General features: G+C 52.6%; 1 protein-coding gene across 2 annotated transcripts; it reads right to left on the bottom strand.

Moving 5' to 3' along the window:
• Positions 1-816: 816 nt before the first annotated feature.
• LOC100544933 (protein argonaute-1) lies at positions 817-14,417 on the bottom strand. Of its 2 annotated transcripts, none has more exons than XM_010723332.3 (18): positions 14,213-14,417; positions 13,192-13,312; positions 12,882-13,063; positions 12,651-12,787; positions 12,215-12,349; positions 11,810-11,897; positions 10,705-10,852; positions 10,269-10,388; positions 9,304-9,426; positions 8,578-8,711; positions 7,022-7,206; positions 6,702-6,861; positions 6,322-6,412; positions 4,104-4,298; positions 3,494-3,628; positions 2,504-2,605; positions 1,493-1,692; positions 817-1,116 (listed from the first exon to the last, which is right to left on the bottom strand). In XM_010723332.3, exons 2-18 carry the CDS (start codon positions 13,294-13,296, stop codon positions 1,008-1,010), a joined length of 2,349 nt encoding a protein of 782 aa, XP_010721634.1. In that variant the 5' UTR covers positions 13,297-13,312; positions 14,213-14,417; the 3' UTR covers positions 817-1,007. The 2 variants fall into 2 exon arrangements, with proteins under 2 accessions (XP_010721634.1, XP_031412657.1); XM_031556797.1 differs by having other exon boundaries at positions 14,208-14,371.
• Between the last annotated feature and the right edge of the window lie 343 nt (positions 14,418-14,760).

A 14,760-nucleotide genomic window follows, 5' to 3' on the forward strand; every position in this document is an offset into this window, starting at 1 on the left:
AAAAAAAAAAGAAAAAAGAAAAAAGAAAAAAGAAATTGATAGCCATTTCTGTCCTCATGGGATGACAGTGCCCCCATTTGTCAGAAACAGTTTTAAATAACAAGTAGTACATTGGAAACAAAAATGGGTCAGCAGCCATTAAACGTGTCCTATATGAAAGTGCACATCTTTCAACGGAGTTTAACCACCACGAGGTTGTGATCTAACACACACTGCAACTCAGGACCATAGAAATTAACTCCTTCCGATGGAAATATGGACCACCATCAAGACAAGATTACTATTTTCCTTACAAGATTAAAAACATTGAAATTTTGCAGCATCGTAGTAAGGCACTCACCCATGGAAAAGTCTGTGACTGTTGCTTCAAATGGCAGCAGCTAACTAGCTTTTAACACAAGGAAGACAGTTTTCAGTTCTGAGCTAAGTGCTAGGGTGCCTTACGTTATCCGGGGGGAACCGCTCGGGGGCGGGGAACTGTTAGTGTTAGAGTTATCTATAAACTAGTTGGTTTTTTTTCCCCTTAACCCATTAAAGCATCTCATATTCTAAAATATTAGTTTTATAAATCTAGTCTTCTGTTTTAAGGCTCTAAAAATCCCCTCCCCCCAACCCCCACAAAAAATACCTACCAGCGCCTGATGGGCAACGGAGGACCAAATCCGCCTTTCACAGTCAGGAGTCTCTAGTATTGCATCTTAAACATGAAAACCTGCTTCCGCCTCCTGGGACTTTTATCCCTTCCTCGAATGCCTTCAGGTGTTTGGTCAGGTCAAAATTTTGCAAAGCCAGAAAAAATTAAAAAAATAATCAGTCTCTTCCAATCCTACGAAGGTGTTGGATCTTCCTGTCCGGTGGTGCTGGTCTCCTGCCTCGAACCGACGCTGCCTGCCCTGCAGTGATTTCTCATTGGAAAAAAAAAAAACAAGGTGTCCCAATGCTTCCTTTTTTGTATGGCTCCTACAAATCTGAAAGCTTTCTTGAGTGAGGTAACAAAAGTTAGGCTTTCAAGCAAAGTACATGGTACGTAAAGTGTCCTGATGAACCTGCACAGCCTTTGCCAAGGCCTGGGGGTCTCTGCCGTTGCTCTGTCCAGATATATGGCTGCCCTCGCCACTGAAAGTGCAAGAAAATAGTTGTGTAATTAATTGAAATTCCCCCCACCCAGGAACACTGAGATCTCCCTTTGATATCAGTCTGCTTGCACTTCTCCCATGTGAGCCAACCCCGGCACTGCAGGGATTTTGGCACCCTGAGGTGTGTGGCAATGCTCAAACACTCCAGGGATGCCCAGGATGGGATTTCACACTCCTTAACCCCCATTCCCTCCTAGACTGCGACCTAAGAGGATGCAGCTGTGGGCGAACCACTCTCGACCAAGGGTCTTTTGCTGAGCAGCTCAGCCCTGCTGCACACGAAAGCAAGGTGCTCAGAACCCAATGCCCTCCCCCAGGGTTTGTCCTCCCCGGGACCACAGGCACAGCCCCCTCACCTGTCGTGCTCCTTGTCCACGAGGTGGTACCTCGCTCTGAACGCCACCAGCCGGGCGTAGTAAGCCGGGGCTGGGATGGAGACCGAGCGGGTGCAGCGCACGTAGGTATGGCACAGCTGGTACGTGAGGATCTGCAGCTCATCCGCGGTGAACCGGTTGTCATCCCAGAGCACGTAGTAATGGGAGGGCCGGCTCGTACCCTGCAAGGACACAGAGTGCTGTGAGAGGCGCTGCTTGTGCCCACAGGCCAGGTATTTGCAGGCAGCTGCCTTGCATCCTGGTCACCCTCCTCCTCAATCTAAACAAGCTGTCAAAGCAATCTCAGTAGGAGAGGAGCCCATGATCCTTTAATTTGGGAGCCCTAAAAGTGAACAGGCAGGAAAGCACTTTGCACTGAAGCATAAACTACGCCCAGGCACTGCTGGTGCTTCTGTGCTGCTTGCCCAGGCTCCAACACCACACAGCCCCACTGCATCGCACTGCATCAGCACAGAGCTCCCCCACAGCTCCCAATGAAGCCAGCTCCCTGCTGTCCTTGCAGGAGGAGTGGATGCCAAAAAGCCTCCCTTGTGGAAGCAGCTGTAGATTGAGTGCAGTTTCTTCTGTATGGTTTCTGACTAATCTTGGCTGCCTGATGAAAGGCAGCTGCAAAGCAAGCCACCTCCTCCGGGGACGGCTGGCCACAGAACCTCCCGCCCACACCAGACAGCAGGTCCCTGCTGATGACCAGCGAGCCCTGCGTGCTTGGGCACCATCTGACAAGCTGCTGAACTGGCTGCTCCAAAGAAGGAAATTCTCAGAGGAGATCTTCGGCTCCAGGAGAGAAGCCAAGTACATGCCACGTCATGCAGCAGCCGTCCCGGCACCTGCTAGCACAAACCACCACGGTGGCAGCTTGGATCAAACTACCCATGTCTCCCAGAGGGGCCCTTCAGATGCACCAGAGTGAAATTTGTAACAAGAACCAAAGGAAAACAATGCATCACAACAGCCAGCCCTGCAGCACAGTACCTGAATGCCTGCATGACTGCACAAGTAAAAGTCAAACTCGAAAGGGTGGGTGATGTTTGTATCCACTGTTGTTCCTGCTGGGATGTTTCCGCTCTTCCCAATCTACAGAGAAAAGAAAGATCCAAGCATTGCAGAGTTTGGCTATTTCCTGCTATCCAGAGCGCTGTCTGGAACAGCTGCCCTGCACCAGGGCCACAGCACAGGGTCACTATCTCCATGTCTCAGTTGGAAAGCACTGTGTAGAGCCACTTTATTACAGGGGAACAGAATCAGGTCATCCTACTCTGCTCCCTGTCCCGACAAGCTTGCCAGCATTTTCTGCCAGCATCAACACCAGGCATGACATACACACAGAGCAAACGACATCAAAAGAACAGGCAGGGTGAGGTCTGGGCACAGCCCATCCCGCTGCACAGATGAAAATTAAGTGAGCAAAACACCAGGGATCTCTGCAGGCAGCGTACACTGGGGCCTCTGCCACAAGATACGAGGGCTTTACACCATCAAACATGGCCCTTAGGTCCCAAAATTAAGCCTCTATGCCCAGGTAGAGACTGAGTCTGGCTACACTACATTTTAACCCTAAATTTAGACCAAATCTAGGAAAAGCTACAAAGATCAGTGACTTACTGCACAGCACAAAGCACACAAACCTTGTGTGAGCTGTGAGCAAGCAAGGGGTTATTCATCCTGTCACAACATCAGCAGCTACAGCTATCACCAAAACAACAGATGTTTTCAGGCTGACAGAGGCTATTTCAAGGAGTCACCAGGATTGTCAGCACCCAGTAACTCATCATAACAGCAAACAGCTGTCTGGGTTTCTAGAAGAAGCCTAATCCTCGCAGATACAGGAGTCAACTGAGCAGCACATTTCATTCAAGAAAGTGCTCTGCCTGCCAGTGGTGGGCTTTGCACTCAGCAAGTCCAAGGCTGGCTCCTCCTACAAGCTGACAATGAAATGAAGCCCCCCCCAGGCCCAGCACTTACCCTCTCGTTCTTGTCTGCGCAGAAGAGGCGGGTGTGATGCCTTTTCTGGACAACGATGTAAGTGATGCCAGGCTGGTAATCCTTTTCCAGTTTGATGCAGGCATCTCGGATTGCTAGGAGCTCATAGTGAAGGATCTAGAGAGACAGACAATGTACAGTGAGTGGACACGCCGGTCTGTGTCTGCACCAGCCTTCTCCATGCACTCCTGGGAGCAGCAGCTAGTGCAGCTTTAGGCTAACCCGCAGGGAGAACCAAGAGTTCTTACACTGCCACCCATGAGCGCTCCTCAGCACAATGCATCCCCAACACAAGTGGGAAAAGAGGACGGTGCCCAAACCTAGCCCCAGGGGAAGCTTCCAAGCACCGGCCGTCTGGTGTCCTCATGCTGCTAAGCGTGTCCTGAGTGACTGCCAGGTGCCCAGCACCAGCTTTGCAAGGCTTTGGCTCAGTTCCAGAGCCAAACAACAACACCACTACACCCAAAGCACTTCAGCAAAACCCCAAAATTCCAGGCAACACAAGTGTGAGCAAGGTAAACTCAGGGCACTGAAGCCCTTCTTTGTCAAGTGAAAACACGTGCTGGCTGAGGGAGAAGCAAAGGGTCCTCACCTGTGGGAGCTGCCCCTCGGGAACACCGTCACGATAGAAGATGATCCTGGTGGGTTTGAAGCGCGTGGATTTGTAGAACTGGATGAGGAGCTCCCTTACCATGTAGGACAAATCCTCAATGATTTCCTGGCGAGGACGCTGCACACGCACCGTGGCACAGTACCGGCTGGGGTGAGCATCCATGCTGCCCACAACCTGCAGGGACAGGCCCACGTGTTACCACAGCATGGATGAAGGGGACGTGGGACTTTCCCATCCTCTGACTGTTTCAAACACCCACGGCTGACTGTGGGCAGAGCAGCTCGAGCTCACAGATCAGGAGATGGGGCAGCAAATACCACGCAGGCAACTGCAACCTAGAAAGGACAACCCTGGTGGCAGCCACATCCCAGTTTCATGCTCTCTAGGGAAGTTCTGGTGAGATGACTTGGTGGGCACTGCTGAGCCACGTGGCTGTGTGGGGTGAGACGGGGCTGTTTCTGCTCTGTTTCCACACTCCTGCTCAACTGCAGATGATGATTGAAAGGGGAATGCCCTTTCTGCCTATGGGCATACTTCTCTCTCCATCCCTCATTTGAAGTTTTTGGCTTCCATGAATAACAGCATCATGCTGAACCTGCTTTGCTGCGTCACTGACATCTCCAGGTACAAAACCTCACCTACCACTGCCATGCCACCGCTGTAAATGCTGCTTAAGTCTTTATCACGCTTACAACAAGAAGCTCTGATACCGGCTCTTAGCTCTCCAACCACAGCAAAAGCACCAGCGCCCTGCCCACACAGGACTGCCAGGAGGCTCTCTGCTCGAATGAACCAGGGAAAATGTCTGCAAGGAGCATCTGCCAGCATCACATCCCCACGCTCCGCTCAGTCACAGGCAGCGGTGCTGCCCCAGACGGCGACAGTCTGCTCTCCCCAAGGACACGGTGGGATGAGTCACCTCGTGGCAGCTGCTGAGCAGGGAGTCACCCATCGCAGCTGGGCACTGCGGAGGGCAGACCTCAAAAATGTCAGGCAACATCCTGAGAGCAGCCAGGCTTGGCTGTGACGCAGGGGCGGAGGCACAGTGTGAGTCACAGGTGCAGAGGTGGCTCTGGCCCACACTGTGACACAATGCCCGACTGCTGCAAGGCTGGTGGGGATGCTGCTGTGTCGTCTGCGTCCCACCACACAGGGCAGGGAAAGCACCGCAGGCACACATCCTCCGCAGCAATGCTCCTGCCCCGTGGCCCTCACACTCAGCACCACTTTCACTTTTGCTTAGCAAAAGGAGCTCTAGGCTTTGGCCTGCTGAAACGCTCAATGAAAATGCTTCCTCTGGCCCCTGTGATGGGCCCTTTTCTGTGGTCTTGTTAACAACAAACCAAGGAGAAGAACAAGGCCATCTGAAGGCTCTACCCCTTCGCCCCTGCAGATCAGAAAAAGCTTTTATAGAAATTAAGACTAAAACTCCACAGTGGTTCTGTACAGAAAGACACAGAGGGTGTTTTCAGAGTGGAAGCACCACCGCCAGGAAACAGACTGTTCTGTCCCACCCACACCTATGAACAAACAGCCAAAAGCATTTCCCAACCCCTTTTAATTAAGAAAAAACAATTCTCCAAAGACATTTGCATGCCAAGGAAAACCTGAGCTACGAGTCCTGGAAAGCTAAGAACTTAATAGGAAAATGCTGAAGTGCTTAATTAAGACAGACACAAGAGAACCTGACACTCTCCTTCTCTGCAACAAGGACAAGGCAAGCTGTCAGAGCCTCACCAAAAACACGAGCAGCCATCACTCACTGCGTGGATGCCCATTATGCGCTTGGAGTGGATAAGCAAAGCCGCTCCATTTCTCCCACTCCCAAATCCCCACTCTCCCATCTGGGGAAGGTTCCTCCAGGGCTGCCGTGGAAGAGCTGGGATGCCTCCAGCACTGGCAGCACGTAGCTCCCCGCATGGCCGCCTGACAGCACAGCAGGGCTCGGCACATCACGAGCCCCATCTGCCGGCTGCTGCCAGCTCTCCCGGCAGCTCACCAGGAACCCAACAACTTGGCAGTGCGGCACGTTCAAGCGCTGCCCACCTCCCCAGGAGGAGCCCACAGGGCATGGGGCCACCCTGAGAAGTGTCACCACGGGAACAATGGTGAAGTAGCGCACGAGTCTCGCTCCAGTTCCTGCCTCTCAGCAAGCCTACCGAGCACGACTGAGCCCAGCCTCAGAATTGGAACTTACAGCTGTTATAGAGGGTTTCTTCCCATCTCCAGCAGGTGGGTGAGTGACATCAGCCCCGAGGAATATCACTGGTTGCTGAAAGACAGCAGAGCTGGTGGGAAAGAAGAGAAAGCAGCAGTCAGCCTCCCGGGGGCATCTCAGGACAATGCACAGCCCAACAGAGATGAGCAGACTGCCAGAGGACATCTCCCAACCTCCAGGCTCTGGGCTGGACACAGGCACATGGACAGCTTGCCACAAGGCAGGATGGGCTAGAAGCCTTTGAGGGAGCTGCTTTACACAGCTGCAAGTACTGCACAGTCTGAGGGAAGGGATGACAGGAGGGACATGGAACACAGCACACAAGCCCTAAAGCCACGACAGGCAGCAGCCATACGAACCGCTGGTGAGGCACTAGGATGTTGTTGATCCCGCCAAGCTTGACGTTGATCTTGAGGCAGAGGTTGGAAAGGGTCTGTGGGGAAGTTTTCACCACATTCTTGACCTGGACGCACTGCGTGGCCATTCCCAGGAGAGTGTCCCCAACACGCTTCACCTCGGCTGTGGGCAGAGGAATTATGAATGGGCAGGCAATCAGCAAAGCACAGCTTTCAGCATGGCCCTCAAAAATGGGGGGAGAGAGTGGAAGGGACAGAGCCAGCCCTCCTGAGCCAGGGCAAAACCCTTCACTTCTCCCCGCCTGCCCCGGCCCAAGACGCACCGTACACTGGTGTTTTTCCTGGCAGGATGACAATGATGAGCTGAAGCCCTGAATAGGTGTTCTTGAGGTGCCGAAACATGGGCTCCACACTGTCTGCACCCTGGGCGTATTTACAGAAACAGGGCTGGCCCTGGATCGGCATCCCTGCGTCCTTGGAGATCTTACGCAGCTGGTCTGTAAAGTTCCTGTGCCCGGGAGGAGAGAAAAAGCAGCCCAAAATCAGCCCACATGGTGAACACCAGCAGAAGCCCAACACGTGTTAAAGCTGAGCGGCCCCAGCCTGGCCATCCTCTCTCAGTGTTCTCTTACCCACAGCAAAGACTTTTCCTGAGGACTGAAGGAGCTGTAAGCTATTCCTATTTAGAAATGAGAAGGGGAGCAGACCTGTTCTCTGGGAAAGGTTGATTTCCAGGTGATTTGCAAAGCCTTCACTTACCAAACCAAAGTGCTCTGCTGCACACAAGGCCAGCCACACTACAGACTGCCAAGGATAAATTTGATGCAGGGAGCTCCCAGCTCTGCCAGTGGAAGAGCCTACCCTGAAGGGTGATAAGGGGAGTGCAGTGTTACTCCCACCTGCACACAGTTACCGCAGACAGAGAGGCTTTGAGCTGCTCCAACCCATCCCAAATGACACTATTAAACACAGCCAGGAGAGCCACACAGAATGCTCACCTCAGTGCCTCCACTCTCGGTCAGGAGAAACTTGGGATCTCACCAGAATTCAAAAGAAAGGTGACAGCTCTCTAAATCACATAAACTCTCTGCTCAGCGTCACTTTGCTATCAAATCAGACAGCTACCCTAAGACTCCTATATAATGAAAACCCATGGCATGTTAGTGTAATCCATGCAGGAAGCACTCTGTTCCAGAAGGCACTGTGTGTCCTTGAAAGCAGCAGGAACACTGCTGCTTTGGCCACTGAAGCCAAGAGGAGAGGCGCCTTATTCCAGGGGGAAATAATGGTTAACCCAGTGGACAGGGAGATAACAAAGAGCAATGTGAGGATGTGGAGAGCCAGTGATGTCACAGCACAAAGGAAACCTCTCAAAGGTAAATCATGGAGTGAAGTGGGACAGAAAGTTCATTAGCCAAGTTAAATTCAATTCTGAGCTCCTGGGTTATTGCAGAAACTTTTAACTAAATATTTCTGGCAATCTTATCCACCTTCTCCTTGAGGAAATTCAGGTTAGAAGAGCTCAGTACAGTACCACTGGCCTTAGGGCTGGCAGCATCAGAACGAGATACCTGATGCAAAGCACAGAGAGGAAAGGAAAGAGAGACTGCCAGTCCACACGTGTTAGAGCGATGATGTGCTACCTTCAGCCTCGCCAGGATAAACAGCCGTGCACTCCGGATAAACTAACAAGAATCAGCGCCCAACACCCAGCCTGAACCTGGATCAAGTTTGTACCAGCAAGCAGTTCAGCCACACACAGATCCAATGTCAGCAGGAAGGGAAGCGCAGCCTCAGGCTGCAGACAGCAGTGCTGCACTGCACGCCAACACAGCTCCTTCTGCCTCTTCCCACCCTCACGGGCTGCCCGTTTCCTTACTTCAGCACCTCTTCTCGACACTGCTTCTGCGGGGCAAAGCAAGCAATCGCCCAGACTTTGATCTCAATGCCGTTGTAGAACTGCTTCCCTCGCATGTCCCACACGCCCTGGTTGGGAGTTGCAATGGCTCGGTTCTGCAAGGCAAACAGACGGTCAGAGCGCTGCCGCCGAGGGGCCACGAGGCACAGCAGGACCGGCCCCACGCCGGCAGTCCCTGGGGGATGCAAGTGCTGTGTCTGCACTCCCCGCCATCAAGCTGCACGCCCTGAAGAGCTGTGCTTGCTGAAAGCTGCTCCCTGCTCTTTCACGGACGACTGTGGCTCTCAGCCATGGGTAGTTAAGAATTTCGGCTCCTCCAAGGTGATGGAAAATTCACCTGAGTTGCTCTCGTGTGGCATCACAAAGCAGAGAGTCCTGAGAACCACGCATCTCTCTGGGTGTGGACACAAACCCCATCCACATGTCAACCGCACAGACCGTGGAAGAACCACAGCCTGACCCCAAATATCCCTCTCCCTTTCAGCCCACTTCCTCGTCACTGCATGACTTACGGTTACAACTTTCAGAAAAGTCATACTGCAAAAAACACTAAGGTGCTCCAATAAAAAAAAAACCACCTCTAATCTGTAAATCTGAAGGTAGTACAAATTTTAGTCAAAAACAGTGTTTTCCACTGTGAGAGCATCCATCCCTGTGCACTGCAGCCAGCAGCAGAGCCCTGCTTACCCTGCCTCCATACTGCAGGATAGGCGCCGGCAGGACCCTCCCCGTCACCTCCGTCATGTCATCCTTCACCTTGATCCCAAACTCCTGAATGTATGGATCCAGGTTGTAGCTGGCATTCTTCATCTGCAGAGGGAAGGAAGGGCCAACGGGAAGGAATGAGACCAACTGCTTCGTGCCATGCAGCATTCAGCTGACCAGGAAACACGGGCACCTCAAGTTATGCTCTCTACAAAGCTGAATTCCTCTTGGTAGGGAAGGGGAAGCGATGGAACACAAAAGGCCAAACTCTGCCATCCAAACTGACCTGTGGAGGACCTGAGCTCTGAATGGACTGACTGATGTAACAGAGCGGAGCCTGCTCCTGGGATTTAAGGCATCAATGGGAAAGTTCGGAGAGCAAGATACTGTTATCAAAAGCCCCAAAAGGAATTAAAAGCATCCCCAGCTTCCAAAGCCCAGAGGCATCCGCTGGGTAACAACAGCACTACTACACAGCTCCTGCCCAGCTGCTGGCAGAGCCAGGTTTCTCATTCCCCTGCTTGCCCAAAGGAGACCTGCAGACACAGAGTTTCCATACCACAGGCTGATAACGCACAGTCTCCACACACATCTGGAGCTGGAGCTACCTCTCTAATTTGCTTTTCTATTTTAAGTTCACCCCCCCTTTGTGTCAGTTTGCTTGAACGTGAGGACCTGAATTCGCTGCATTTGAGTTTTCCCTGTCACTCCGTGCTGCATTCTCCTGTGCAAGCATCCATTACATGCAGGTGCCTAGGATGGGGGATTCAGTCAGAGAAGAATAACCAAGCCATTAACTCCACCAGCATTTTCTACGCAGGGCACAGTTGCTTCCTGCTGTGCAGCTTAGCAGCAGGACCAGAGTGAGGCACCATCCACTGCTGACACAGCACAGCCTGCCACCAGAGCCCCGGCCCAACACCAACCCCTGCCACGGTGGCACTTACCAGGCGGCTGATCTCCTCCTGCCTGTCTGGGGCAGACCTGGCCGTTGCTTTTATCATGGTTGATGTTTGATTGTCTGTGAGCTTCTTGATGCACCGCTGGCCTGCCACGATGTTACACACCTGTGTGCAGAGGAAAGCAAGCAGCTACATGTTAAAAACGTGGGGGCACAGAGGACCACAGCTAACCTGCCCTGTGTCACCACTGGTGACAAACCTGCAGCTGCAGGAGAGCATCTTTATAGCATGAGCACGGTCTCATCCCTCACTTCTTAGCAGCAGCTCTCACCAAGTCACTATTGCAGTAGTTAGCACCCATTACCCATCAGCTGCAGAACACTGTCATGCATTTGCCAGCAAAGACCAGAGGCCGCACTGCTTTTGCTTCTGACCATGCCCAAAAGCTGGAACGCTCAACGGTGCAGAAGCCAGCACTCACCTCCAAGGGCAGGTATGTGTGCTTCTGCTCTTGGCCAACCTGGAGACACGGGAGGTGAGGGTATTTCAGCTGCAGGTTGTATTTCTGCTTGAAGTACTGAGCCACTGTGCACTCCACTGTCTGACCGCTCTCCAGCTGCAGGGGAAACCTGGCAGAAGCAGGACACGAAGGATGCACCTACTCAAAACAGACACTTCCAAAACTCAGCCACTTCTTACTCTGGCTGAGAAGAGAGGGAACTGGCAGGCTCTCGCTCAAGAAAATAAAAAGCAGAACAGAAGTATTTTCAGAAATCAAGACAGGAATACTCTGATCCCAGCCTAAGACTGTGATCTCTAAATAAAGCTCTTCCTTGCTAATCCAGCTAATCAGGGCAAATGTTTATTACAGGACATGCCATGCATGCTGCTGTCAGGTACATAAATACAGCCACATGGCACTCAGAAGGACTTCCGTGCTTGGTGCCTTCTTTGGGAGTTGAGCTGGGATTCAGGCAAAGGTTAACCAGATCCTGAATATTTATAGGGGCAGGGAAAGCACAAGGAGCAGACGTGCAGACAGCTCAGCACTGAGGGCACCTCTGTCAGCTCTGCGGGAGCCCACCCAGCCCCACGGGGGTCCATGGGGAGCAGGACAGTCCCAGAGCAGGATGGGCTCCTCTTGGCCCACACCCCTCAGCACAGAAGGACTCCTTGGCCAAGTCCCCTCCCAGGCACATGCAAATAATTTTAAGGTAGGGGATCGCTTTATCCCCTGCCAAAGCTTCTGCTCTGGCAGCGTCTATTTTAAGCAAGAAGAAAACCAAACTCAGAGGTAAAAACTAGGACAATTCCTGGCATGTTAGCTCCCGCCCTCCGCAGCGTGCTGTCTGCCAGGCAAAGCATCCCCTCCACTCCCACCCTCCTCTCCACCCCACCCACACTCACAGCACATGACACAGAGCAGTGCAAGCTACTGTGCCCAAGACTGCTGCGAAGTGCAAAGCACATCTCCTTTTACTGTCACAGGCTGGAGTTTTCCCTCCAGCTCTCCCTAACACTAACGGCAGCTGCTAAAAAGGAGAACAGCTCAGATTTTTCCGAGGGCATCTTCCCACCCTCCTTACGTCTGGTGGCTGGCCGGCCGCCGGGTCACGTTACACACACGGTATTTCCTCTTCATCTGCCCACAGTGGGTAACCTCTACCTTCAAACCTGATGAAAGACAGAGAGACACAGCAGAACCACTTGTAAATGTGGGAATGATTCCCTTCAGCCCAATCTCTTCGTGACACTACCAACACCTTCCTTAAATAATTAACTGTTTGCAGAGCAGGTATGCTTGCGGATGCCTGAGAAGTGCAGCAAGGGAGGCAACGGTGCCCCAGGCAGCGTTTTAAAGGGGCAAACCCTGCATTCCCCTGCTGCTGCCGGGGTGGGAGATAAGCTGATTTGACAAAGCCAGTCTGCAGCAGCGCCAGGCTGAGGTCAACACTGCAGCAGGGCCCCTCAGTTCTGCCCAGAGGCTCTACCTTTGATCTCCTTGGTGAAACGCACTCTCTGTGAGTCTGTCAGTGGCTTCGGTTGTTCATCGATGTTCCGGATATCCAGCACCTCACACATGAACTCAATTACAGGCTGGGCTTTGTAGAAGGCCGTTGCAGAAACTGAGGAACAGACATCATGATGTTTCTCTGCTCTCCTCCAACAGTTAGACCTGACCCGAGAGCAGGCAAGGCCCAGTCTTTCCAAACACACCCAGCCCCAGCGCTGCAGTTCCCTACTGCTGACCCCCCCACCCCACCACATTCAACACTGGACACTGGATTCCCATCAACCAGACATAAACAAAAAAACCCCCAACCTTCAGTGCTAAGTTCTAGCCTATGCTGCCTTCTGTGGGCAAATGTGACTGCGCTGGGCATGCTTGAGAGCAAAGAGTTTTTGCCGGCATGAAAAATACATCACCATCAATGTTGAGCATCATCTTCCACATGGCAGGCCTGACAGACTGGTGGAAACCAAACCAGACCTCCCTGCCACCTCCCAGGGGGTGGTAATAGCCTTCAGGGGGGGAGAAGAAGGAGCGACCAACCGGGGTGTACCTGCAAACCAGAGGAAACAGCACGTGGAGCAGCAGGCACTGACCACATCAGTGCAAGGCAGCGACTGTGGAGCACCCCAGCCACGTGCACGTACCTCATGGAAGCCAGGTGCCTCATGGCCACATCCAGTGCCTGGACGGACTCCAAAGGCACAGGGATCTGCCCGCTCACCAAGGCTTCGTGGAGCATGCGCCAGCTCACGATAGCCATCCACTTGATAGAGACCTTAAATATCCTGTCCTTGCCTTCTCCTGGGATTGTCACCTCAAAGTCAACCTGAGTGCAGAAGGGAAGGGAAGCAATCATGGCTCTGGCACAGGACTTAATGGTCACAGCACAAAGAGAGGTGGCTCATTTTTCAGTCGGTTCTTCCCATGCTTGGGGTTCCCCCGTCCCACTCTTACCCTCTCATTTCCAATGGGTAAGGCCGTAACAGTGTAAATGTTTTTCTTCCCATCGTAGACTGGCTTCCGGTCGCCAAAGATCTGAGGTTTGAAGTGTTGTACCATGTACTCCACGACTTCCCTACACGGACAAGCAGAGGCAGGAAAGAAAGGCACAGGGGAGAGAGGAGCGAGGTTTGGTTTGCCAGTTTCTTCACAGCCTGATGTGTGACCTGCCAGGTGCTGAGCTTCTCCACCTCTGGGCTCTCACTGCAGTACTGCAGGCCAAGGAATGGCAGAGCCAGGTCCTTCCCAAGGCAAGAGAGCACCCACTCAACACCTACATGCCTTGCCCCACAGCTTGTTAAATCGGTTTCAGCAGAACAAGTTTACACAGCATGCAGTAGCTGGCTGCCAACCTGCAGTGCATTCCATGGACACAAGCTGCCAAGAGTATAGGAAACAGCAGCTACAGCATCTGCTCGCTGGCCTCTGAGACACAGAGCCACCCAGGCTGCTTTGGGCAGGAGGCGAAGGAGAGTGAAAAGGGTGTCAAAAAGAAAAAGAAACAAAAAAGAAAAAAACCCCATGCAATGGCTCAAGGTCTGGGGCTTCCTATTTTTAAATTATGTGATTGCTGCCAAAATTGCACAGTTGCTTTGAAGAAGCAGGAGTGTGTGCTAAGTTCAGGACCTTCTAAGCTATCAGGAACAAACCCTGCTGCACAAACAGCTCATAACGTTCAGCCAGCTGCACATGTTGGGCAGTGCTGAGACTTCAGCACACGAGGGCCCCAGGCACCAAACCTGGCAGTATCCAGGTGTTTGCTGGGCATGAGCACACCTGGGCTGGAGCCAGCAGGCCACCAAAACTGCTTCCAACACCACTGAACACTGCTTTTCCACCTCAGCACAGAGGGGGCAAAGCTAAACACAGACAATGTCACCCTGATGGTTTCCACTGGTGAAGAGGAAGAAAGGCACTTACTGCAAGGGAACTGGAAGCAGGGAATGAACTCCAAAACCTCTAATACTTGCCTTACCTGTTGACTCTGCGTGGGCATTTGTCAGGCTTGATATCCACTTCATAATGATACACATCGATCTTGGGAATGTCCACTTCAAAGTAGTTGGCCAAGAGCTTGATGGGCTTCCCAACAGTTCCTATCCCGGGCCGACGCGGCGCCTGAAATACCTGCTGCAAGGGTGGCAGGTATGCGCCTGCAGCTGATGGAGAGAAAGCAAAGGGTCAGCAGGGCTGGAAATCCAGAGATCAGACAGATGGAGCATAGAGCCCACAGCTCTCCCATCGCCACATCCCAAACTCACACCCCATGCCCAAAGCTGCGCAGCTCGGAGCAGCACAGCTGGAGATGGAGGGAGCTTCCCTGGGCACCTTCTCTGGGCTCCTTCCCTCTGGATTATGGGAGGCAGCTAAAAACACCTCCAATCCCCACCTCAGCGCGGGCTCCAGCTCTGCGAAGGGGATGCAGTGGTTCTTCTCACATTATTACGCATTACAGATTTACTGATGGCGATCCGGAGCTGGAGATGTGATGAGCGGTGCTGCTTTCTGAAGCAAGATCTGCCC

This window comes from Meleagris gallopavo, chromosome 25, assembly GCF_000146605.3.
Source record: "Meleagris gallopavo isolate NT-WF06-2002-E0010 breed Aviagen turkey brand Nicholas breeding stock chromosome 25, Turkey_5.1, whole genome shotgun sequence".
NCBI classification, from domain to species: domain Eukaryota; kingdom Metazoa; phylum Chordata; class Aves; order Galliformes; family Phasianidae; genus Meleagris; species Meleagris gallopavo.